This window comes from Aquarana catesbeiana, linkage group LG05 (genome assembly GCF_042186555.1).
Source record: "Aquarana catesbeiana isolate 2022-GZ linkage group LG05, ASM4218655v1, whole genome shotgun sequence".
Classification (NCBI taxonomy): Eukaryota; Metazoa; Chordata; class Amphibia; order Anura; family Ranidae; genus Aquarana; species Aquarana catesbeiana.
In genome coordinates this window covers 371642218-371668788 of record NC_133328.1, presented here as the reverse complement: position 1 = coordinate 371668788, position 26571 = coordinate 371642218, and the positions used below count along the sequence as shown (strand labels likewise).

General features: G+C 43.5%; 1 protein-coding gene across 1 annotated transcript in view; it reads right to left on the bottom strand.

Moving 5' to 3' along the window:
* Nucleotides 1–299: 299 nt before the first annotated feature.
* EXOC2 (exocyst complex component 2) overlaps nt 300–26571 on the bottom strand; it is a 357767-nt gene continuing 331495 nt past the window's right edge. Inside the window, exons 24-27 of the mRNA XM_073630963.1 lie at nt 25207–25329; nt 24241–24302; nt 18300–18359; nt 300–639 (exon numbers count right to left, since the gene is read on the bottom strand). Coding sequence (XP_073487064.1) covers nt 546–639; nt 18300–18359; nt 24241–24302; nt 25207–25329 — 339 coding nt within the window. The 3' untranslated portion in view covers nt 300–545. The remainder of the gene's footprint in view (nt 640–18299; nt 18360–24240; nt 24303–25206; nt 25330–26571) is intronic.

Genomic DNA, 26571 nt, shown 5'->3' with positions numbered 1-26571 from the left:
TTATTTTTAGTAAAAAAAAAAATGTTAGGGAGAGTGACAACTCTTCAACAAACTTGAATCAGCCCAAACTAATATGAAATACTAATCTGGATGAAATATTTATTTGCATGGAGAAGTTGCAGTTTAAAGCCCAGTTCGCCTAAAATCAAAATACATTTTGGGTGTTGTGGGCAACACCACCTATTTCCTGTGCATCAGATTTTTATAACAAACATCCTTTATATTCTGTCATGCCACATTAAACCTTGCTGATATCCAACTTGCCAAGATCTATAATAGCACAAGCATGAATTCCAGTCTCACAATAGGAAAACACAAGTTTATTGGATGCTCGTAGGCTAGTAGGGTTACATGCATTGTTAATGGGATACAACAGAGAAGATTGTTGGGTATGATATATAATTTAAGAACACTGAAATACTATTAAGCCTCCTTTTCGATTCAAAACAATGGCATTAGAGTTATATCTTCAGAATTGGACTGTGATAAAGCCACATAAGTTTTGATAAAAATGCATTTTTACATGTTGAGGAATGCTTTGTTTATTAAGTCTTCAAGCTGATATTGGCAGATGGCTGGAAGCACATTAGCTGTAAGTGCATACTACTCTTAAATTCATTTAACAGATCCTCCAGTAACCTGTGAAAAAGAGACATATATTTCATTTAAATTGACTGAAAACTGCAACAAAATAATTCAAGAGCATTACAACACAAAAGCACAGATGTGACTCCACAGCATATGATATGAGTACCAACTTATACTAACAAATCTGTGACAGTATAATAGCACAACAGATCAGCGAAGCAGCACTCTTCACTCATTTCTTTAAAGAAACCTGATGCTGAAACTTATAAACAAAAATGACAGGTCCTTGATGTTAATTACACATAAATACATATAAGGGAGCTGTTTAACCTGTCATCTGTATATCTGTCTGTCCAGTTCTTAGCATAACCCTGTATAGCAGGGCAAAACACCTGATTTTTCTGCTGCAGTTAAAGTGGTTGTAAACCCCCCTGAGGCATTTTTACATAATAAGGATTACCTATATGTACTCAAAATATCTCCTAAACATGCGCCCTTTAGGAGATATTTACCTTGTAGTATGCGCAGTAAGGAAACGGTCCTCCGTGCCATTTCTTCCCCAGCATGTGCCGTGACTGGCAGCTCCTGCGCGCATCCGCGGGAGTGAGGTCACGTGGCTCCAGCCAGTCACAGAGCCGGAGTCCGCGGCCCCAGAAGGGGGTGGCGAAGATGGATGCTTCCACCAGCGGGGACATCGCGTATAATATCTCATAAACCCATATTTTACTCAACCCTTCTGCATCTGATTTTTATTAACACTTTTAACATCACAGCTCAGGTCTGTCAGAATGAAGTTAATTCAATATATACTGTACATGACATTTTAACACTACAGTATCAAAGAGAGGTCACATGTTTAAATCATATGCCACGGGGAGTGTGTTCTCATTGGACACCAGTCTATTATTATTATACAGGATTTATATAGCACAAACAGTTTGCACAGTGCTTTATAACATGATGGCAGAGAGTACAGTTATAATACAATTCAATACAGGACGAATCAGAGGGCTCTGCTCGTAAAAGCTTATAATCTAAAACGGAGCATCTAAGGATACAAAAGATAATAACGGGGGGAATGAGCTGATAGAAAAAGTGAAAGCACAGTTGTTAGGTGAAGGTGGGATAGGCTTCTCTGAAGAGAAGGGTTTTCGGGGATTGCCTAAAAGCAGAGAGAACAGGAGATAGTCTGGCAGATTGTGGTAGGGAGTTCCATAGGATGGGAGAGGCTTGGATACAATTCCTGGAGGTGAGCATGGGATGAGGTGGCAAGGGAGCAGGAGATCTTGGAAGGAACGAAGAGAACAATTTGGTTAGTATTTTGAGACCAGGTTAGTAATGTAGCTGCTGGCAGAGTTGTGGATGGCTTTGTAAGTTATTGTTGGTATTTTGAATTAAATTTGTTGAGTGGAAGCAAATGGAGGGATTGGCAGAGATGGGTAGAAGACACTGAGCATTTGTTAAGATGAATGAGTCTGGCAGCAGCATTCATGATGGACTGAAGGACGAAGAGCCTAGGTAAAGGGAATCCAAAGCGGAAGAAGTTGGAGTAGTCAAGGCGAGAGATAACCAGAGGTTAGGAAGGGGCGTATTTTAGAGATGTAGCGGAAGTTGAGGCGGAAAGCTTTGGACGGTGATTGGATGTGGGGCTGAAAGGAGAGTTCAGAGTCCAGGACCATACCTAGAACCCTGGAATGCGGGTACAGGTTGATAGTTGTGCCATTTACCTCAACAGAGAAGTCAGAAGAAGGAGCATGTGGAGGAAATTTTATGAGCTTGGTTTTGGATAGATTGAGTTGGAGGAAGTGGTGTGACAGCCAGACTAAGTTGTCTGCTATTAAATTAGTGATCCGCAAGGCTACTGATGGAGTGAGCTGAGGTGTAGTAGAGAGATAGATCTGGGTGTTATCAGCATAGAAATGGTATTGTAAGTCATGGGTTAGCTGACCCAGGGAGGAGTAGTAGATCGAAAATAGGAGAGGTCCAAGAACAGAACCTTGGGGGATCCTGATGGAAAAAGGAAGCACAGTTGTAAGTGACAGTGAAAGTGCGGTGGGATAGGTAGGATGAGAAGCAACAAAGAGTACAGTTACAGAGACCCAGGGAGTTAAGTTTTTTGAGGAAGAGGGGGTGTCAACCATATCATCTATGCATCTGCGTCATGTCTGCACAGTCCAGGTGTAATGATCTCGCATAGTCCACATGTGTATTGAATCCTTAAAAGTCCAGGAAAATGTAATGTTCCATAACTCCCATACCATGCAGTGCACAATTATACATTTTTCTGCAAAAACTTGGTTGCAGGAGGTGAGATTTTAGACTCTAAATGTGCCAGCACTATTGTAGAATATGGGAGAGTTGATAATAATGTGGTTCTGATTAAACTGGTACTGGTTCTGCCAGGCAAAAAGTATGTGGGTTTGGTCTCTACAGTGAATATAAAAAGTCTACACACCCCTGTTAAAATGTCAGGTTTCTGTGATGTAAAAAAACAAAACTGTGCACTCAATTGAGGGTAACAATAAAAAATTTAAATAATGTGATTGCACACCCTCTTCTAACTGGGGATGTAGTGTTCAGAATTAAGCAATCACATTCAAATTCATGTTAAATAGTGTCACTACACAGCCTGCCATCATTTAAAGTGTCTCTGATTAACCCCAAATAAAGTTCAGCTGTTCTAGTAGGTCTTTGTTGAAATTTTCTTAGTCGCATTCTACAGCAAAAGCCATGGTCCGCAGAGAGCTTCCCGACGCATTAGAGGGAACTCATTGTTAAAAGGTATCATCAGTCAGGAGAAGGGTACAAAAATCTTTCCAAGGCACTAGATATACCATGGAACACAGTGAAGACAGTCATCAGCAAGTGGAGAAAATATGGCACAACAGTGACATTACAAAGAACTGGATGCCCCTCCAAAATTGATGAAAAGACGAGAAGAAAACTGGTCAGAGAGGCTGCCAAGTGACCTGCAGCAACATTAAAGAAGCTGCAGGAATAGCTGGCAAGTACTGGCTGTGTTGCAAATGTGACAACAATCTCCCATATTCTTCATATGTCTGGGCTATGGGGTAGAGTGGCAAGACGGAAGCCTTTTCTTACGAAGAAAAACATCCAAACCCGGCTAAATTTTGCAAAAAGACATCTGAAGTCTCTCAAAAGCAATTTGGGAAAATGTGTTATGGTCTGAAGAAACCAAGGTTGAACTTTTTGGCCACAATTCCAAAAGATATGTTTGGCGCAAAAACAACACTGCACATCACCAAAAGAACACCATACCCACAGTGAAGCATGGTGGTGGCAGCATCATGCTTTGGGGCTGTTATTCTTCAGCTGGAAAAGGAACCTTAGTCAAGGTAGATGAACAGCTCCAAATACCAGTTAATATTGGCACAAAACCTTCAGACTTCTGCTAGAAAGCTGAAAATGAAGAGGAAGTTCATCTTTCAGCATGAAAACGACCCAAAGCATACATCCAATTCAACAAAGGAATGGCTTGGGGGCGTGGCCGCGGCAAGAACGTGTGAGGATGTGCTGAGGAAGAGCTCTGCAAAGCCCACAGCATATACCGCACCTGCAGAAGCTTTCCTGGGGGGATTTCAACCCCAAACTATGCCATCCAGACGGTGGACATCACCGCAGCCCCAGCGGACCTCTCAGAACCGATCTGGCTCCCTGGACTTATATTTTTCAGAGCCACGCTGCACCACCCCAGGGATGTCCAAGATGGCGCCGACCGGTAAACACCAGGCCGCTTGTGCTGCCTCCCCTATCCACAGCCACCTTCTCCCTTTCTCTCTCTACCTGCATCTCCTGCCAGCTCAGCTAGCTCTGCTTCTCATGCAACAATGGGAGAAGTAATAGGGGACACAGATCTAAGGGCCCACATCCTTGCCCTCCCCACAAAAGCTGATTTGGAATAGGGTGGAGAAGGCCTGCAGGCAGGATACTGAGGCCTTGCAGGCAGACACAGCACATATTGGGGGTAAAGTGGAGGACCTGGAAGCTCAATGGGAAGTAGTTTTACCTGCTCTGCAAGCTCTCTATGAACTCTGTCAGACACAGGACCGCAGGATTAACTCTTTCATTGACCAGATGGATGACTTTGAAAACAGAAGTCGCAGAGCTAACATCCGCATTAGGGGTATGCCTGAAGCAACTGGCCCCAGGGACATAGTTCACTCCTTGCAAGGACTTTTCAAACAGATCCTAGGCCGAGCCGCACCTGACCACATAGAGATAGATAGGGCTCACAGGGCCCTTCGTCCGCCCTCAGAGGACCCAGATAAGCCACGGGACATTATTTGCAAACTACACACGTATTCCTGGAAGGAAAGCATAATGTTTCACGTCAGAGGTGTCTACCACGTGGATTTTGATGGAGCAAAGCTGTCCTTTTTCCCGGGCCTCTCTAGATGCACCTTGATGCAACGCCGGGCCCTTAAGCAGCTACTTGAGGCCCTGCAGGACGCAAAGCTGACTTACAGATGGGGCTTTCCGTTCCAACTGTCAGTAACCAAAGATGACCAACAGGTTGTTCTACACTCCAGAGAAGAGCTGCCACAGTTCCTGCAACACTTGGGCCTACCCGCCATCGACATTCCGGAGGTCCGCTCCGGAGATACCGCTCCCAGCATGCCCTCAGCCCTGGCGCACTTCTCGTCGCAGAGGTCGAAACAGGCGCAGGTCTGGAGAAAACCCTCACCGGGATGCATCACATTCCCCCCTCTGTCCCCCCCTTCCGAGGAGATCCTGAAGGACTCATGTGAACCTCTAACCTCTGTTTCTGTTTACAGAACCCCCCCCCCTTTTTTTTTTACCCTCTTTAGGGTGTAGTAACTTTTATTACAGCTGGTGCGGTAACAACGCACCGGGCTAGCACATTGTAGATGATTCTATGCCCCTCATGCTAACTGGGGATGGCTATCCCGGGCGGGCTCACACCTAGTGCTGCGTCATTTTCCCCCACATAGGTTGACTCTTAGGAGTTAAGTCCCACATTTGGGATCCCACGCTGCTCGCTGACCTCCATCCTTCTATTGGTCGGATGGCCGCATGAAGGTTCCCGACTAGTGATGGTTGGTCATCTTGGAGGGCCTTTACGGCATCCTCCCTGTTGATTGTCTTAAATGTTCCGGTTTTTTGAGTTTTAATGTTTGGCCTCTGTCTTCTCAGCACTCACTGACTTATGAATCGACCTTCTGCAGATCTGCTGTTCCTCCTGCTTGGGGATGGGGACCCTACCATGAAATCAACACCTTATGGCCTCTCTGAAAGTGGTATCATACAACGTCCGAGAGTTGGGATTCGCCTAATAAACGCAGTAAGTTGTGGCTCGAGACCAAACGCATGGGGGCACAGATCCTTTTATTGCAAGAGACACACTTTGGACTGACTCGGTCCCCCATCTCCCCACCCACCTATATTCCCAATGGTTTCTAAGTAACTCCCCTCAAGCTAAATGGAGTGGTGTGGCTATAGCTGTACATAAACAATGCCCATTTGTCCTGGTGGACCAGTTAACTGACCCAAATGGAAGCTAGGTTTTTATTAAAGGCACCATCCTAGGCCGTAAATTTACCTTAGCAACCATGTATGCCCCAAACACCCACCAACTTACCTTCTTGGATTCTTTTTTAGAGTCCCTCTCCCACTTTAGGGAGGGTCAATTGATTTTGGGAGGAGATTTCAACGTCAGCCCCGATTCTATGCTAGACACGTCTGCAGGACGTTACGCCCACTCATTTGCCTTCCTTAAACATTTCAGATAAACCCTACAGTCTCATCACCTTGTCGAATGCTGGAGATGACTTCATCCCACCGACAAAGATTTTAGCTACTATTCGGTGACTCATGCCGTTTACACACGCATTGACATGGTGATGATGGATCAATTCTCCCTAGAGACTCTATCTGGGGCGTCGAAAGGTTCGATCACCCTGTCAGACCACGCTCCAGTGTCCTTATCCATACATCCACTGTCCTCCGACACCAGGTCATGGACCTAGCGTTTGAATGAGAACATTCTGGATGATACAATAGCGTCTAAAAGTGCGTCAGATACTATTTCCCGATATATTTTCCCGAAAATTCAACGGCAGATGTGGGGTTGTCTTCTATATGGGAGGGTCCCAAGGCGGTGATCAGGGGGGAATTCATTTCCCAAGGCGCGAGAGTAAAAAAAGCACGGGAGGGAGATCTTCAATCCCTCTTGGGGAAAATCCACTTAGCAGAACTTAAACATAAGCGCAGTCTGACTCCAGAACTGGCAGCGGAACTCCAGTCCCTCCGCGTAGAACTCGCCACTCTATTGGACACCCGGATCCATGCCCGCCTCTGTTACGTCTCCCATAAATGTTATGAATACGGGAATAAATGTGGGCAGCTGTTAGCTAGAGCACTAAAAAGACAACAGGCCTCTAGCCATATACATAAACTTCAGTCTGGCAATGGCCAGCCTGTGATCCACTCATCGAAGATAGCAGCAGCATTTAGAGAATATTATGCTCAGCTATACCAGCTCCCTGTCACACTATCCAATCTGACAGATGACCAAAAGCTAGCTCATATCATGGAGCACCTGACAGAGGCCCGGGCCCCCCAACTCGCTGCCCAAACCATCAAAAATCTAGAAGCTCCTATTATTCAGACAGAACTAGAGACCGTAGTCAAGGACCTGCCGAAAGGGAAAAGCCCAAGCCCTGACGGATACACAAATGCATATTATCGCACTTTCCTTCCCCTACTATCTAGCCCCATGTGCACCTATTTTAATGCACTAGCTTCGGACACTGCCATGCCTAGAGAGGGCCTACAGACCCATATTACGGTTCTGCCCAAGGACGGGACAGATCACACGGTCCCTAGTAATTATAGACCTATTTCGCTCCTGAATACGGACATAAAAATTTTGGCAAAGGTCTTATCGAATCGCCTACAACCCATTATGCCATCCGTCATACATCCAGACCAGACGGGGTTTATTACCGGCAGGGAAGCGAGAGATAATTCTAATCGGACAATTCACTTGATCCATTGGGCGCAGACGCAGGCCGACCATCCATCCTGTCTCCTGCTCTCCACTGATGCGGAGAAGGCATTTGACAGGGTGGACTGGATATATCTTCGAGCCGTGCTGACCAAGCTGGAGCTGAGTTCTAAAATGTTGTCGGATATTATCGTTATATAGCCACCCCGAAGCCCGAGTCAAGGTGAATGGTGTTCGTTCTGACACCTTTCCTATTAGAAACGGGACCAAAGAGGGGTGTCCATTATCCTCTCTCATCTTTGCCCTCACCCTGGAGCCACTGCTCAATAGGATCCGAGCTAACCCTAACATTAAGGGCTTTGACGTTGGGCCTCAGGAACATTAACTATCTGCGTACGCGGATGATGTTCTGTTTTATGTGGCTGACCCGCTGATCTCTCTCCCCAACATCATGGCTGAATTACAGACCTTCAGTTCTATTGCTAACTTTAAAATCAATTATACTAAGTCGGAGATCCTGCCCCCGAGTGTTTCCCCGAGTTTGTGTACACGGTTGCAATCCTCCTTCTCCTTCCAATGGTGCAGTAATCGCCTAAAATACCTGGGGGTTTATCTTACTCCTCTTTGCTCTCAGTTATATAATAATAATTACACTCAACTATTATCCAATATAAAGTCAGATCTGCATAGATGGATCAGGGAAACCTTTTCATGGATGGGCCGAGTCAGTGTGTTAAAGATGAATGTGTTACCTTGCATTCTGTTCTACCTACAAATGGTGCCTATCTCCTTACCCAGGTCTTTCTTTTCGAGCCTCAACAGTGTGTGTTTAAAATATATCTGGCAGGGGCGAGGTTCACGGCTGGTACTTCGCACCTTACAGAGGCCAAAGCAGTTGGGAGCCCTGCAACGGATACTGGACTGGCACCACGGGGGGGGGGGGCACTAAGGTCTGGGTATCATTAGAAAAATTTCTAGCAGGTCGCAACCTATCACATGCTCCCTGGCTACCCCAGACTTATAGAGGCCTATCTGCTTATGTCTCCCCATTGACAGTCCATGCATTAAAGCTATGGGATACCCTAAATAACTCAGGGCAGCTGGCACCTCCATTCTTCCCCATTGACCCCCCCCTGGGTGGCTTCCCGTGGTTTGCCCTGGGAGAACACCCGTCTTTCTTTCGCACCTGGACGGCAGATGGTGAGGTAAGGTGCGGCCGGTTCTTTCAGGACCAGGGATTAATCTCATTGGAAGCACTTAGATCCCAATATGGTAGTTTCCCATTAGATGGCTGGAGATATGGGCAGCTTCAGCACTTTGCACATGGTTTACAACAAGCCATACGCTCCCCTACATCATCCGCCCCTTCTGAGAAGCTATGGTTGGCCACTAATCCAATACCCTCACTCTATATGTGTCCTCTATGAGCTATTATTAAGGCAGGTGCCCCTGGGGAAACCAATGTACATTCAGGAGTGGGAAAGAGACTTAAACCATGAGTTCTCTGACATGCAGCTAGATCACCTATACCGTCTTATTCATACCAGTTCGGTAGATACAAAAATGCAAGAGAATGGGTTCAAGGTACTAACTAGATGGTACAGAGTTCCCACTAAACTCGCTAGAATATACCCGACCTCCTCAGCCACCTGTTTGCGAAAATGTGGACAACGGGGTTCCTTCTTACACATGTGGTGGGATTGCCCTAAGTTGAGATCTTACTGGCAAGACATCAGATCTCAAATAAACCATATCTTGGATATAAATCTGCCAGACTCTTGGGCTTTCTCTTGCACGTCCTAACCATTCCTCTCAGCCTTTACCGAAAATCAGTTTTACCTCACCTTCTGAATGCAGCCAGGAGATTGATCCCCATTAACTGGAAAAGCAGCACAATCCCAGGCCGATCAGATTGGATCTGCTTAGTAAATGACATTATGGCTGCAGAGGAGTGGATAGCGAGGTGCATGGATAGATACGATAAATGGTATGGTGTTTGGGCTGCTTGGAAGCATTAAGTTGAAAGGGCAAGTACTGACAAACAACCGAGAGACCCCACCCCAACGGGAAGAGAACAGCTATTAGTTCAGTTATCAGTTTTACTATTGATTTGAAATGACCTCCGGAGATATAGACTGCAGGAATATTCCCACAAATGTCATGAGTGCATTTTTCTTTTCCTTTCTTTATTATTTTTGTTTCTGAGATCTGATCCTTAAGACCCACATCTGCAGAATATGTATGCCAAATGGCTTTAATCAACTACCTGACTAAGTAGAGTATGCTCATGAATACCATCTATGTCTAGTAGCAGGGCTAGAGACGAACCCATAGTGACATGATTCATATGTTTGTATAATTACAAAGTTGATACATTTGTCTCCTAATCCCTCTATGTTGGATAGCCAATCGGGCCTGACAATTCTGTATGATATGAAGACACACGAGCAGAATGCTATGTAATGCATCTAAGTTTTCTCTGTCTTGCTTGGTTTTAATTTTCTTTTATTTGAATGTTATATCAAGAAAATGTATCTAAACAAAGATTACATAAAAAAAAACAAAAAAAAAACAAAAAAACAAAGGAATGGCTTCACTAGAAGAAGATTAACGTTTTGGAATTGCCCAGCCAGAGTCCAGACCTGAATTCAATTGAAAATCTGTGGGGCGATTTCAAAAGGGCTGTGCATAGGAGATGCTCTCGCAATCTGACAGATTTGGAGTGGGCAAATATTGCCAAGTTAACATGTGCCATGCTGACAGACTCATACCCAAAAAGACTGAGTGCTGTAATAAAATCAAAAGGTGCTTCAACAAAGTATTAGTTTAAGGGTGTGCACACTAATGCAACCATATTATTTACATTTTTTGTTTTTACTTCCCCTCAACTAAAAGATTTCAGTTTGTTGTTCAATTGAGTTTTACAATTTATAGGTCACATTAAGGGTGGAAAAACGTCTGAAATTAGTCTAATATTAATTATAATATTATTATAGACTGCCAGACTGCTGGTTTAAAGCTAAACAGTGTCGACCTTGAATGGAGAGTGAACAAGTCTTGCTTTTTGACTGCTGGTGATTGCTGGGTGGCATTTTTAGGTTCTTTTTGGGGCTTTTCTTGTAACTTTTTAACACCTTTTTCTGACACTTTTTAAACAGCTTTTTTTTTTTCTTCCTTCAGTCTAATTAGGGGAGTGGATAATTGGTCACAGGTGCTTGAGGCCTATATAACCTTCTGTAGAACTCATTGTGAGCCTGTTCATCTCTGAGCTTGCTGGAACTCTGTCCAAGTGGAACTGGTCTAAGGGGTGAGTTAAAAACCAGAGGTTATAAAAGGGATAATAGTACCTATGTAGTGTGAGTACCTGAGTGTTGTCTGAGTAGTGTGTATGTGGATTTTTAGTACTTGTGTATTGTGTACTTGTGTATTGCGAGTGCACGTAGGTCTGCGAGTGCCTGTGTATTGTCTTGTTGAGTACCTATGCATTGTCTTGTTGAGTATTAGTGTCAGGAAGCTTGGTAATTTGGACAGGGTATAATCCCCAATCCTCATTAAATTTAATAGGTACGATGCCTGGTGGGTGTGGAGAGGCGACTCGTTATACATTTTGCTGCATGTATGCGTTCCTTGATCATCCGATTGAGGGTAAATACTGCAGTGCAAAATGTAAGCGCATTGCTTCCCTGGAAGCCCAGGTTCTGAATCTGGGGAAGTAACTGTCAGCACTGAGAAGTCCCTCCATACTAAAGGAGAGCCAGGAACGTACACGTCAGGTGCTGGCAGGGGCCAGCACAGAGGCGGGTGGAGACAAAGAGGTGCAGGCACTAGCAAAGAGTAGATGGGTGACAGTCAGGAAGGGTAGAGGGGGAAGTGCCAGGGAGGCCAATCCAGGGCTGGAGCATCCCAATAAGTACGCTCCATTGAGTGACATTTGTGAAACCAGTCAGGGACCAGCACTGCTGGAGCTGAGGGACTCTCCTAGCTGCCGGGGGAAGAACTGCTCCGGCGAGAGCGGGGGGGAAGAGATGGGAAAGGAAAGACAGATTCTGGTGGTAGGCGACTCAATTCTTAGAACAGGACAGAAAGGCCAATCTGTAACAAAGACCTGAAGCGCCAAACAGTATGTTGTCTACCAGGCACTTGGGTTCGGCACATCACAGACCTGGTGGACAGATTACTGGGAGGGGCTGGGGAAGACCCAGCTGTCATGGTGCATGTTGGCACCAATGACAAATTCAGAGGCAGATGGAGTGTCCTAAATACCGATTTTAGGGACTTGGGAGATAAAATGAGGAAAAAGACTTCCAAGGTAGTATTCTCAGGAATACTACCGGTACATCGAGCCACACCAGAAAGGCAGAGGGAGATTAGGGAAATAAACAAGTGGCTGAAGAGCTGGTGTAGTAAGAAGGGGTTTGGGTTCCTGGAAGACTGGGCCGACTTCTCAGTCAATAACCAGTACTATAGAAGGAACGGACTGCACCTAAATGGGGAGGGTGCAGATCAGCTGGGAATGAAGATGGCCAAAAAGTTAGAGGGGTTTTTAAACTAGGCGATGGGGGGGGGGGGGTCAAGAGGTAGAGATAGTCTGCGCGGAACATATTCCAGAGGGTAGTATAGGGGGCATTAGTGGTAAGTTGACCAAAGCACATAAACCTGAGGTAAGTATAGTAGCAAGTCCTAGTTGCAATCTCGGAATGCCCAATAAGAGGATAACATGCAACCGGTCTAAACTACGTGGCATGTTCACCAATGCCAGGAGCCTGGCGGACAAGATGGTTGAACTAGAGATACTGTTGTACAAGGAGGATTTGGATTTTGTGGGAATTTCAGAGACCTGGTTCAACAGCTCTCATGATTGGCTGGCAAACATTCAAGGGTATACCCTTTATCGCAAGGATAGAGAGTATAAAAAAGGGGGAGGGGTATGCCTATACATCAAGAATAATGTACAAGTGAATGTGAGAGATGACATCACTAAGGGAGCTAGGGAGGATGTGGAATCCTTAGGGGTAGAGCTCCAAATGGATGAAGCTAAGGGTAAAATAATACTGGGAGCATGCTATAGGCCCCCTAACCTGAGGGACAGAAGGGAGACAGATCTCCTATCACAATTTGGATTAGCAGCAAGGATGGGAAATGTTATCATAATGGGGGATTTTAACTATCCAGACACAGACTGGGCGGAGGGAACCGTGTATTAATATAATCTAAGGCTTGCCAGTTCCTAAATGTCTTGCAGGACAATTTTATGGGTCAGATGGTAGAAATCACACAAATAGGAAACATATGGGGAATACAAAGACACTGAATTTCCAAAGAGCCAATTTCCCTAAACTACGAACCTTGCTAGAAGGCATAAATTGGGATAAAATCTTAGGAACAAAGAACACGGAGGAGAGATGGGTTTGCTTTAAGAGCATATTAAATAAGGGCATTAGCCAATGCATCCCATTGGGTAATACATTTAAATGAGCGAACAAAAGTCCTGGATGGCTTAACTCCAATGTAAAAATGCATATAAAAGCAAAGGGGAAGGCCTTCAAAAAATACTAGGTTGAGGGATCATCATCAGCATTCAGACTTTATAAAGAATGCAACAAGAAATGTAAGGGTGCAATAAGGACGGCTAAGATAGAATATGAAAGACACATAGCGGAGGAGAGCAAAAAAAATCCCAAGAAATTCTTTAAGTATGTAAACAGTTAAAAAGGGAGGACAGACCATATTGGCCCCATAAAGAATGAGGAAGGACATCTGGTTACAAGGGATGGGGAGATGGCAAAGGTATTTAACTTATTCTTCTCCTCAGTCTTCACGAGGGAATCGGGGGGCTTCAGTAACCAAAACTGCAGTGTTTATCCTCATGACACATCACAGGAAGCACCTCCATGGTTAACAGAGGAACAGAATTAAAATTAGACTTGGGAAACTTAACATTAATATATCACCGGGACCAGGTGGCTTGCACCCGAGGGTACTTAGGGAAGTCAGTCAAGTAATTGCAAGACCATTGTTCCTAATTTTTACTGACAGTCTACTGACCGGAATGGTACCAGCTGATTGGAGAAAAGCCAATGTAGCACCATTATTTAAAAAGGGCCCAAAATACATCCCTGGGAAATACAGACCAGTTAGCCTAACATCAATAGTATGTAAACTCTTGGAGGGGATGATAAGGGACTACATACAAAATTTAAGTAATGAGAACGGTATCATTAGCAGTAATCAGCATGGATTCATGAAGAATTGTTCTTGCCAAACCAATCTATTAACCTTCTATGAGGAGGTGAGTTGCCATATAGATAAAGGAAGGACCGTAGACGTGGTGTATCTGGATTTTCCAAAAGCATTTGAGAGTTCCCCATAAACGTTTATTGTACAAAATAAGGTCCGTTGGAATGGACCATAGGGTGAGTACATGGATTGAAAACTGGCTACAAGAGCGAGTTCAGAGGGTGTTCATAAATGGGGAGTACTAGGAATGGTCAGGGGTGGGTAGTGGGGTCCCCCAGGGTTCTGGGTTGGGGCCAATCCTGTTTAATTGGTTCATAAACGACCTGGAGAATGGGCTAAACAGTTCAATCTCTGTATTTGCGGACGATACTAAGCTAAGCAGGGCAATAACTTCTCCACAGGATGTGGAAACCTTGCAAAAAGATCTGAACAAATTCATGAGGTGGGCAACTACGTGGCAAATGAGGTTCAATGTAGAAAAATGTAAAATAATGCATTTGGGTGGCAAAAATATGAATGCAATCTATACACTGGGGGAGAACCTCTGGGGGAATCTAGGATGAATAAGGACCTGGGGGTCCTAGTAGATGATAGGCTCAGCAGTGGCATGCAATGCCAATCGGCTGCTAACAAAGCAAACAGAATATTGGCATGCATTAAAAAGGGGATTAATTCCAGAGATAAAACGATAATTTTCCCACTCTACAAGAACCTGGTCCGGCCGCACCTAGAGTATACTGTCCAGTTCTGGGCACCAGTCCTCAGGAAGGATGTACTGGGAATGGAGCGAGTACAAAGAGCAACAAAGCTAATAAAGGGTCTGGAGGATATTAGTAATGAGGAAAGGTTGCGAGCACTGAACTTATTCTCTCTGGAGAAGAGACGCTTGAGAGGGGATATGATTTCAATATACAAATACCATAGTGGTGACCCCAAAATAGCGATAAAACTTATTCGCAGAAGGGAGTTTAACAAGACTTGTGGCCACTCATTAAAATTAGAAGAAAAGAGGTTTAACCTTAATCTACATAGAGGGTTTTTTACTGTAAGGCAAGGGTGTGGAATTCCCTTCCACAGGCGGTGGTCTCAGCGGGGGGGCATTGATAGTTTCAAGAAACTATTAGATAAGCACCTGAACGACTGCAACATACAGAGATATACAATGTAATACCGACATATAATCACACACATAGGTTGGACTTGATGGACTTGTGTCTTTTTTGAACCTCACCTACTATGTTACTATGTATAGTATTTAATCTTTGTCTCATTTTTTTTACATCACAGAAACCTGACATTTTAACAGGCGTGTGTGGACTTTTTATATCCACTTGTATGTACAGCAGAACAACATTACTCAAACTTTTGGATTCATAATTCACTGCTGGACACAGTTATGAGTGTTTTAAGATCTCGATCACCAAAATGTTACTTGTGCAAATTGGGTAAGAGGCAACGATCAACCTATTTTATCGCATTCTATAGTCTGTGTGGGTTTTAACTACTCTTTGATCCTAACAGTATAATTTAGAGATCCACAATCAAATCTAGGTCGTGTCTGAGGGGTCCCATCTCTGCACAAATTCTATTCAGATTCTAAATTATATTGCCTGGTTTACCTAACCTGTAACTCCTATTGAAGGCAGCGTGAGTGGCCAGAGTGCCAGACTGTTTGAGTGCAGAGAGCACTGACTAGAGGTGTCGGGTACAGGGTTTCTCACAAGCTTGTAAGTGGAGAGTGGTGGCAGTTAAGAAAATAGTGTGTGCACTTTTTCCAGTTCTTTCCTGTGTCTGGATTGGGAAATGTTGGGTTCTTGTGATAATCAGTCAGCTTGCTGGTCAGTTTCCAAGGACGCATGATGGACAGCAATACCTTGTGCATTGTCTGGCCTCCCTCATCCCGTAACCTCCTGTATCTTCTTTTGTGAAACTCAAACTGACACAGCCTTTATGATAAGGTAACATTTGTGACACTAAAGACCTAAAAATCAACAGTTTGTATCACCCAGTGTGAACATTTCAGACAAACTTAATTTGTTCCCTGTTTACATCTAAAATATTCCAGTTTTATTGTAATAAAGGAAGTATGGTCTTCTAAAAGTGGTAGTTAGCCAGCTGTTTCCAGCTTCAATCCTGGGAGTCACTGATCCTAAAAAATTATGCAACCATCAAACTCAGAACACCTGATCTGCATGCCAGTTCTTTATCTGTGACTGCAAAAGTATTGAAGATAATCGATTGGCAAGAGAGCCAATATATAATATATTTTTCATAGCAAAAAATGGTAACATACAAGGAGCAGACACATGAAATGGGGCTTCTATCGTTAAAGCAGTGGTAAACCCTGCTTGGTCATTTTTACTTACCTGTCGGTAAAATGAATATCTCCTAAACCTGTACAGTTTAGGAGATATTCACCCTGCATGCAGCCAGTGACATCACTGGCACATGCACTCTGGAGGTCCGCCTTGCCAGAGCATCGTGCCGGAACTGAGGGCTCCTGCGCGCATTCACGTCATCGGCCAACTACATAGCTGGAGAGCACAAACCCAGAAGAAAGACATGGGGATTATGTCAGCCTTCTAAGCGGTGACAGTACACTGGAGGGCTTTTTTCCAAGGTGAATATTTCATAATGTGCTAGTATGTGATGCCATTGCAGGTGTTTTTTTTTTTTTTTTTAACAACATCCGCTGTTTACAACAGCTTTAAGTAGAAAAACAGACTTAAAGTGTTACTAAACCCAAGACCCTGCATTCACTTTATCTGGTCTCCCACAGTACACAGAACATGGAAATGCAATAGTTTTAGTAACTATAAACTGCTAAACATCTTTTCTCATCAGCATTTACAGCAGTCTTGTGACTTCTATCAGTGTCTGATTAAAGCTTGTAAAAGGAGTTTTAATTCTCCCCTGATTGTCCTATGAGGCTGTCCCTCTGTCTGGATAGTGCTGATCACATGCACTCTCCCAAGAAAACAAAAACTCTCTAGCAATATACACCAAACTGAGCATATGCAGGTTGCCCCCAAGGCTATGTTTTATCAGCAGATGGTTTGGGGACTATGGAAGAGAAGACAGGATCAAACAGCCTTTTTACACAATGCAGAGGATTAACCCTTTAAGTTCCACAGTGAGTATAGCAAGCATGCTTTTCTGCATATACAGACTGATTTTACGGTTGTGGGTTTGGTAACACTTCAAAGACAGAAAGGAGTTATGTCTGAACGTGAACTTGTTGAAGCACATCACTCCTAAAGCAGAATATTAAGTTTTGATGGAGGAACTTAAAAAAAAGGATACAGCAATGCTTCACTGACTGCTAGCATGGTTTCTAAACAGTGGAAGTGAAGCTAATGTGGGTCAGTTAACCAGTTAGAGAAGTGACTTATGACGGGTCCATACAATTACCACTGTGTGATGTATGTGTTAGACATTTCACATGAAGAGCTCCTTCTCTTATTGGGTGCTGGTGTGTCAGAAAATGTTTCTATACTTAATGCATATACCAGTCTTAACCACTTCCCTACTCGCATATTGTCACAGGAAGTCCGCAGATGGGATCTCCCATCCTCGGCGGGTGTCATATGACGTCCTCGGCCTCATGGTGGTATAGGGGGTGTGCGCACGCTGCCTCGTCGCTGAGGAGCCGATGCGAGTGCCCGGGATGTCCGCCGGGCACTCGCGATAGCTCGTTATAGAGCAGGACCGTAAACACACAGATCCACGTCCTGTCAGGGGAGAGGAGACCGATCGTGTGTTCATCTCAAGTATGAACACCGATCGGTCTCCTCCCCCAGTCAGAATCACTCCCTAGGTAACACATTTAACCCCTTGATCGCCCCCTAGTGTTAACTTATTCCCTGCCAGTGACATTTATACAGTAATCAGTACATATTTATAGCACTGATCGCTGTATAACTGTCAATGGTCCCAAAATAGTGTCAAAAGTGTCCGATATGTCCGCCACAATGTCACAGTCACGATGAAAATCGCAGATCGCCGCCATTACTAGTAAAAATAATAATAAAAATGCCATAAATCTATCCCCTATTTTGTAGGCGCTATAACTTTTGCTTAAACCAATCAATATACGCTTATTGTGATTTTTTTTTAATCAAAGTATGTAGAAGAATACGTATCGGCCTAAACTGAGGAAAGAATTTTTTTTTTTTTAAAAAGTAAAAATATTGTTTTTTTCAAACTTGTCACTCTTCTTTTGTTTATAGCGCAAAAAATAAAAACTGCAGAGGTGATCAAATACCACCAAAAGAAAGCTCTGTGGGGGAAAAAAAATGATAAAAATCGGGTCCAGTGTTGCATGATTGTGCAATTGTCATTCAAAATGTTACAGCGCTGAAAACTGAAAATTGGCCTGGGCAGGAAGGGGGTGAAAATGCCCTGTATTGAAGTGGTTAAATTAATAAGCCTAAGCCAATACAAGATTTTTAAGGAAGTGTACTGACAACTGGTGGAAATTACTCACTTTTTGTCATTGCCACTGGGAAGTTGAGGAAGAGCTTCCAGTGCTTGTTTGAAACTGGATCTGTGTAACAAACAGAAAACATTTAGATTATGCATTTCAAAATATAATACACATCAATAAGCCTGCACCCCTCAGTTACTTGCGGGGGATAATGGGAAAAGCTGGTCAGCCAAGGAACATGATATGCTTTCTGACAGATCTCCTTAACTATGTGCATCTTAACAAATCCATGTATTTGTTAAGATGCTGCAATTCTCATCTGTCATCCTTTGCACAGTGAGCCTTACTTGTACATACAACTCCAGAGGGCAAACAGAGCTACCACAGAATTTACACAACGCAGCTAATAAAACAAAATGAATTTTAAAAGCCAACTATTTTTTTTCCTTTCTCTACAGAATGCAGAAGGAATAGAAAAAAAATGCATTTATTGCTGCCTGAGTACCAATTGAGGAGATATCCTATTACTTTCTGTCACAACAACAGGAAGCGATGAAAAATCTCTCCAATGGGTACACAGATGAGAACACAAATATTCTTTGTGTAGATTAGGAAAGGATGAAAACCTCTGTCAGGTTTTCATTGCTGACTGTGTCTTCCTTTGACAGCGAAAAGAAGTTACGGGATATTTCTCCAAACACCCGAAAAAACTTTTCCCTACTCTATTAAAAAAAAAAAAGAAAACAAAAGAAGATACCTTGCTGGAGCTAGACATGTAAGGTAAATATGCAGAATCATGAAGGATTATCAAAACAGTACATATTTAAACATTTGGGCAATTTTTGGGGGGCAATATTTACCCACACACGACTGATTCTCTGTTGCAATCCCACAGAACAAAGATTTTCCCTGTTAAGAAGTTGCCTACCGAGGTAGCTTAGACAGAATACCAGACCTCCACTTTGCCTGCTGCAGCCAGGCCCCCAGCGCTTTCTTAGTGCCCCCATGTGACCAGACTGGGTGCCTAAATGGCCAAGCGCCTGGTAGAAAGTGGAGTGAATTGGTTGTTTCCTGCCCGGAAGTTCAAGGAATATTACTTTGCTCCCAATGGCCAATCAGAGAAGTAGTAGAATGATTGAGAAAGTGAGGCAAGGGAAGATAAGTGTGTACAGCTAGGGAGGATGGCAGTTAAGCGAGTCTTTGTCCTGCAAGACAAAGCACAATTTTACTTAAAAGGTTGTAAACCCTAAGGGCTAGTTTACACTTGCTTCAAAGCATGGCTTCGGACACACTTTGTTAAAGCTTTCTGAATGTCAGTCAAACCTCCTGTCACTAAATAAAATGGTTAGCTTACAGTCTTTTTTACACCTTGCTTTTGCTTGGTGCTTCCATGAGGCTTCAGTGGGGCTTCAATGAGGCTTTGGTGGAGCTTCGGTGAAGCTTTGTGGGGCTTCAAGCGAGCTTTGCCATAGACTTCTATGGAGGCCTTGAAGACGCTTTGAAGCACCACTGAAGCTACATGGGGTATAATTTTTGAAGGGAAGCCAAAGCAAAGCAAAAGCAAGGTGTAAACAAGACTGTAAGCTAACCATTTTCAAAGCCTCTATAGAAGGCTATGGCAAAGCTCGCTTGAAGTCCCACTTAAGCCCCACCGAAGCCTCATCAAAGCCCCACCAAAGGCTCATTGAAAGCCCTATCAAAGCTCCACCAAAGCCTCATCGAAGCACCAAGCAAAAGCAAGGTGTAAACAGGACTGTAAGCTATCCATTTTATTTAGTGACAGGAGCTTTGACTGACATTCAGAAAGCTTTAACAAAGCGTTTCCAAAGCCATGTTTTGAAGCAAGTGTAAACTAGCCCTAAGAGTCATATACACAGTGAAGTGACTGGCCTCAGGTGATACACAGAGATGAAACATATTTTCCTACATAAGTTGTACATCTTTATCTGCATTCTTCACTTTTCTACAGCTAAACACCAGAATTTATAAAGCTTATCTGAGATGTCAACAAAATGGGGGCAGAGAGTTGAAATTACACTCTGCAGAGCTCAGGGAGAAGAGCTCTGAGAGGCGATTGGAGGACAGGGGCACACCCTCCTCCACACAGGAACAGAGCTGAGGCTGTCAACATTTTTCTCTTGGTGTCAGGAAAACGTGTCAGAAGAGACTCATGCAGATAGCAGAGGAACAGAGCAGCAGACAGATATGCCACTTAGTGTTCTTAATTGAGACAAGTACACCCTATAGAGGGATATGCTTTGGTTTTATATATATATATATATATATATATATATATATATATATATACATACATGTCTGAGGTTTACAACCACTTTAAGGATCAATACGATTTGGAAAATCACAACATATACTGCAAATCTGTATTAGCACTCTATGCTTATAAATATCTGTATAATATATGGTCATACATGAGTTTAGAGTCAGCATGAAGCAAATGTCTTAACCACTTCAATACCTGACCATAGTCAAATGACGTCCGCAGATGGGATCTCCCATCCTGGGAGGCTGTCATATGGTCCCCTGGGGGCCCGCAGCGTGGCAATCATGGATGAGGAGTGTGCCTTGGACACAGCCCATCCCAGATCCGTGTAAAGAGCCAATAAAAAATGTCTCTTTACCACGTGACTGGCTGTGTCCAATCACAGCCGGTCACATGTACTGTCGACGTGCACGGCGCTTGTGCACACCCCTAGGGCGTGCGGAGAGCAGCGATCGGGGACGAGGTTTGTCCCCCTGACACAGCCCAACCCCGATCGCAGTAAGGAGCCAATGAAATTGGCTCTTTACCACGTGACCGGCTGTGTCCAATCACAGCCGGTCACAGAATGTCAACAAACTGCGGTAACAAGATGTTACCGGGTTCTCCTCCTCACACACCAATCATTTGTGAGAAGGAGATTGTAGTAACATCTCGTTACGGCTTACAATGCACACCAACACACACTGATTGCCCCCCCATAATAAAGAGGACCTGTCACCATCCAACAAAGTACCTGTCACAGTCCATATGAGTACCCGAGTACCTGTCATAGTCCATAAGAGTACCCGAGTACCTGTCATAGTCCATAAGAGTACCCGAGTACCTGTCATAGTCCATAAGAGTACCCGAGTACCTGTCATAGTCCATAAGAGTACCCGAGTACCTGTCATAGTCCATAAGAGTACCCGAGTACCTGTCATAGTCCATAAGAGTACCCGAGTACCTGTCATAGTCCATAAGAGTACCCGAGTACCTGTCATAGTCCATAAGAGTACCCGAGTACCTGTCATAGTCCATAAGAGTACCCGAGTACCTGTCATAGTCCATAAGAGTACCCGAGTACCTGTCATAGTCCATAAGAGTACCCGAGTACCTGTCACAGTTCATCTGAGTACCTGTCACAGTTCATCTGAGTACCTGTCACAGTTCATCTGAGTACCTGTCACAGTTCATCTGAGTACCTGTCACAGTTCATCTGCGTGCCGAGTACCTGTCACAGTCTGAGCATCTGTCACAGCCCATCCGAGTACCTGTCACAGTTTATCTGAGCACCTGTCACAGCCCATCTGAGTATCTGTCACAGTTCATCTGAGTAACCGAGTACCTGCCACAGTTCATCTGAGTATCCGAGTACCTGTCACAGTTCATCTGAGTACCCGAGTACGTGAGCACCTGTCACAGTCCATCTGAGTATCTGTCACAGTCCATCTGAGTACCTGTCACAGTTCATCTGAGTACCTGTCACAGTTCATCTGAGTACCTGTCACAGTTCATCTGAGTACCTGTCACAGTTCATCTGAGTATCTGTCACAGCCCATCTGAGTACCTGTCACAGCCCATCTGAGTACCTGTCACAGCCCATCTGAGTACCTGTCACAGCCCATCTGAGTACCTGTCACAGCCCATCTGAGTACCTGTCACAGCCCATCTGAGTACCTGTCACAGTTCATCTGAGTACCTGTCACAGTTCATCTGAGTACCTGTCACAGTTCATCTGAGTACCTGTCGCAGCCCATCTGAGTATCTGTCGCAGCCCATCTGAGTATCTGTCGCAGCCCATCTGAGTATCTGTTGCAGCCCATCTGAGTACCTGTCACAGTTCATCTGAGTACCTGTCACAGTTCATCTGAGTACCTGTCACAACCCATCTGAGTACCTGTCACAGCCCATCTGAGTACCTGTCACAACCCATCTGAGTACCTGTCACAGCCCATCTGAGTACCTGTCACAACCCATCTGAGTACCTGTCACAGCCCATCTGAGTACCTGTCACAGCCCATCTGAGTACCTGTCACAGCCCATCTGATTACCTGTCACAGCCCATCTGAGTACCTGTCACCGCCCTTCAGCGTGCCTGCCACCGCCCTTCAGAGTACCCGAGCACCAGTCACCAGGCCATCAGAGTACCCGAGTACCTGTCACCAGGCCATCAGAGTACCCGTGTACCTGTCACCAACCCATCAGAGTAACCGAGCCCCTGTCACCAGCCCATCAGAGTACCTGAGTACCTATCTGCAGCCCATGCCTCATAGAATATACGTTGGGGTGTTTGCTTTCCAAAATGGGGTCATTTTGTGGGTAATTCCATTGTCCTGGTGCTCAAGGACCTTCAAAAGTGTGATAGGTAGGAATGAAATGAGATGTTTAATTTATGCTCCTAGCACGCCTCAAGGTACTACTTCAATGTTGGGCCTCTGTATGTGGACTGGCTGTGTAAAAGTCTCACACGTGTGGTATCGCCATACTTAGGATGAGTAGCAGAATGTGTTTTGGGGTGTAATTTTTGCTATATACATGCTATGAGTTAGAAATATTTTATAAATTGACAACTTTGTGTAAAAAGAAATAGGTTTTCATTTTTTTTCCACGTTTTCCGAAGACTTGTGGAAAAAAATGAACCGTACAAAAGACTCATTATGCCTCATAGAATAGACATTGGGGCGTTTGCTTTTCAAAATGGGGTAATTTTGTGGGTAATTCCATTGTCCTGGTGCTCCAAGGCCAAAAATGTAAAAGGTCGTTAGGAAATTAGAGGTATAATTTATGCTCCTAGAACCTCTGATGGTGCTCCCTCCTGCATGTTGGACCTCTCTGTGTGGACAGGCTGTGTAAAAGTCATACACATGTGGTATCGCCATACTCAGGAGGAGTAGCAGAATGTATTTTGGGGTGTAATTGGAAGTATGCATATGTTGTGTGTGAGAAATAACTTGTTATGACAATTTTGTGAAAAAAATAAATAAAATTCTTAATTTTCCCAAGAATTGTGGGAAAAAATTACAACTTCAAAAAACTCACCATGCTTCTTACTAAATACCTTTGACTGTCTACTTTTTAAAAAGGGGTCAATTGGGGGGTATTTGTACGTTCCTGACATTTCAGGGCCTCAAGAAATGAGACAAATGAGTGCATAAGGTGTGATCAATTTTCAATGATTTGCACCACAGCTTGTAGGCTCCATAACTTTCACAGACTAAATAATATCCCCTAATTTGGGTTAATTTTACCAAAGAGATGTAGCAGTATAAATTTTGGTCCAAATATATGAACAAAAATTACTTATTTGCAAAATTTTATCACAGAAACTAAAAAAAAGTTTTGTTTTTCAAAATTTTTGCTCTTTTTTCACTTATGTCGCAAAAATAAAAAACCCATTGGTGATTAAATACCACCAAAAGAAAGCTCTACTTGTATGAAAAAAATGATAAAAATTTTGTTTGGGTACACTGTTGCATGACTGAGTAATTGACATTCAAAATGTGACAGCGCTGAAAGCTGAAAATTGGTCTGGCCAGGAAGGGTGTGTAAGTGCCCTGTATTGAGGTGGTTAATATTCACCAGTCTGTTGGGGGAATGTAAACGGTTTGCTCATCTTTACTTCTGATATTTGTCACTGCCTTATCAACCTGTTTTCAGGTTTTTGCAAGGTGTACACCAAAGAGACCAGTAGTTGTTGGTTACCTTTACATACTGTATATCTAACACAAGACACATACTTACTTGCTGTCATTTGTCAGATAAATAGCTACTGCATCTCTCAGTGAGCAAATTTCAAGGCGTGCCTGATGAGGAAAACAATTTGTTAAATACTGAATGATAAATGTCAAGTTACACTTTTTACAATTAAATTTCTGTTTTAGTATTTAATATTTTAAGCATATGGTTTACAATTGCTGGCAGACAACCAAGTCCACAGCACCAAGGCATGTACACTTCTAGGCACCAGTGAAAACAAAAAAGGGAATAATAAACAGTGATCACTAGCCCACAGATTAACATGAAAGTAATAATTTAATAGTGATTAACAATAATTATAATATTTCTACAATATTTGAAGCCTCCAAAGCTGCTCCTGTACAAAGAAAGTTGGTCCACTCAGAAAGGCCAGCAATGGCTTCTCACTGGGAAACATCTGGAAAAACACAGTTTGGGAGGGTCACCTAGCTTACTGTAGCTGCAGTAAGAACAGGGAAAAGAGGTGTGCCAGTGTCGGTAAAATGACCAGTGTCCTTAAAAAGTCACCCACCCAGGGAATAGGACTACTAGCTATCAGAACTGAGCAACGAGGGTTCAGATCCAATTAGGATTTCTCCTGCTTGCAGGGTGTTTCCATTAGGTGCAAGATTCTCCTCCTCCACTGCAATCACCTACTACCTGGTTCACTGCCTTCCATCCTACTCCTGGCACTCCTACTGTGTAGGAGTGCCAGGAATATGAGCTGTAAGCTCTTTGTGGAAGGGGCTGATGTTATTAGTGGACATATACACTCGATAAAGTGCTGTGTAATATGCTGTAACTATACGCATATGGGAAACCAGTAGATCATTTAGGCACAAATAATAATAGCTGAATGTAACAGACATCAGAGAGATGTTACACCAACACATAAAGTAGGATAAGTACCTACCTTCATATACAAAATATAAGTCAATTAGCAGAAATGAGGTGTTGAGAATGTGGACGTACCTGCAATGCTCCGTTCCTGCTGAAGGATGACACACACTGCATGAGCCTGCTGAGCTCTTCCCCCACTGCTTCCACAATTCTAGACATTACTCTGGGGACAAGTTCTTTGGAAATTGAGAATACCTAGAATTATAAATAACAGTGGAAAATATTTACCTTTCCTCCATAGATTCCGGTTATATGAACAGGATTAAATTGGTGCAATTTCAGTTATTAGGAGTGTCCTATTAACATGCAGAGCTTTTGTGGCACACTGGTACTGCCAAAATGAAGCCATAATGGGACTGCTGAATCAGATTACATTCAACAGAAATCATAACGCTTTATTATAAAGTCTCCATGAACCATCCACTGGAATACATACAGCCATCAATGCAGTGAAGCTGCATTTCCTTGTGTACATTTCATTAACATTGGCTGTACGTGCACGGTGGATGTTTTGAGCCTTGTATGTCATTTTTCCCTGTTAGGGTGCAGAGAATGGCACAGGGAGGCCTCACACTGCACTACAGAAAATAACATATAAGGCTCATTTAATAAGTTAGCTCAGAAGTGACCAAGCTGGCCACAAGCTGACATCATTTAACAAGTTTTTTTCAAGTATTTTTTATTTATATTGACTATTTTGCAGCATTCTAGGAACATGAGTAGCCAATGACAACACATTCAAACTGGAGATATAGACAACTTGTTGAAAATTCAATGTATATTGCAATTTATGATTCACACTATAATTTAAGCTACCCTACTTGACCGTTTTTTGAAACACCTTAAAGGAGAAGTCCAGCCTAAGCTTTTTATTCGTTTTGCACTCCTGTGACCCGTTTTCAGCGGAGAGCGGTCTGAAGTCCACTCTCCGCTGATGTCACTGCCATCAGTCGAGGCAGCATGTTGTCCGACTTCCCAAGTCTGGATCCCCCAGCTGCCTTGATTGATGGCAGTCTCAGCGAGCCGCTGAGACGGCCGCTCCCCACACCTCAGAGCTCCAGAGATAGGGGGAAGAGAAACGGGACTTTGTATGAGGCATGTGGGTGAGTACGTTGGGCATTATGGTAAATGTTATAGTATAGATAATGAGATCAGTATAAATTCCACAAATGGTAATATATCATAATCATGGTATAAAAGTTTTAATGGCATGGGAATGGGCCAAATACAGTCAAAAGAGAACACATTTAAGACCATGGTAAAAGCGTGTTGACGACAATGTACAAACAGGCAGAGTTCATAAATTGGTTATACAGTAACAACAACACATATACATAGTACAATAAATAAGTGCATCAATAGATCTAAACTCAACGCGTTTCTTGGCTTGGAACCAATCGTCAGGAGTCCGATGCCATGTAACTGTATCAAAAACAA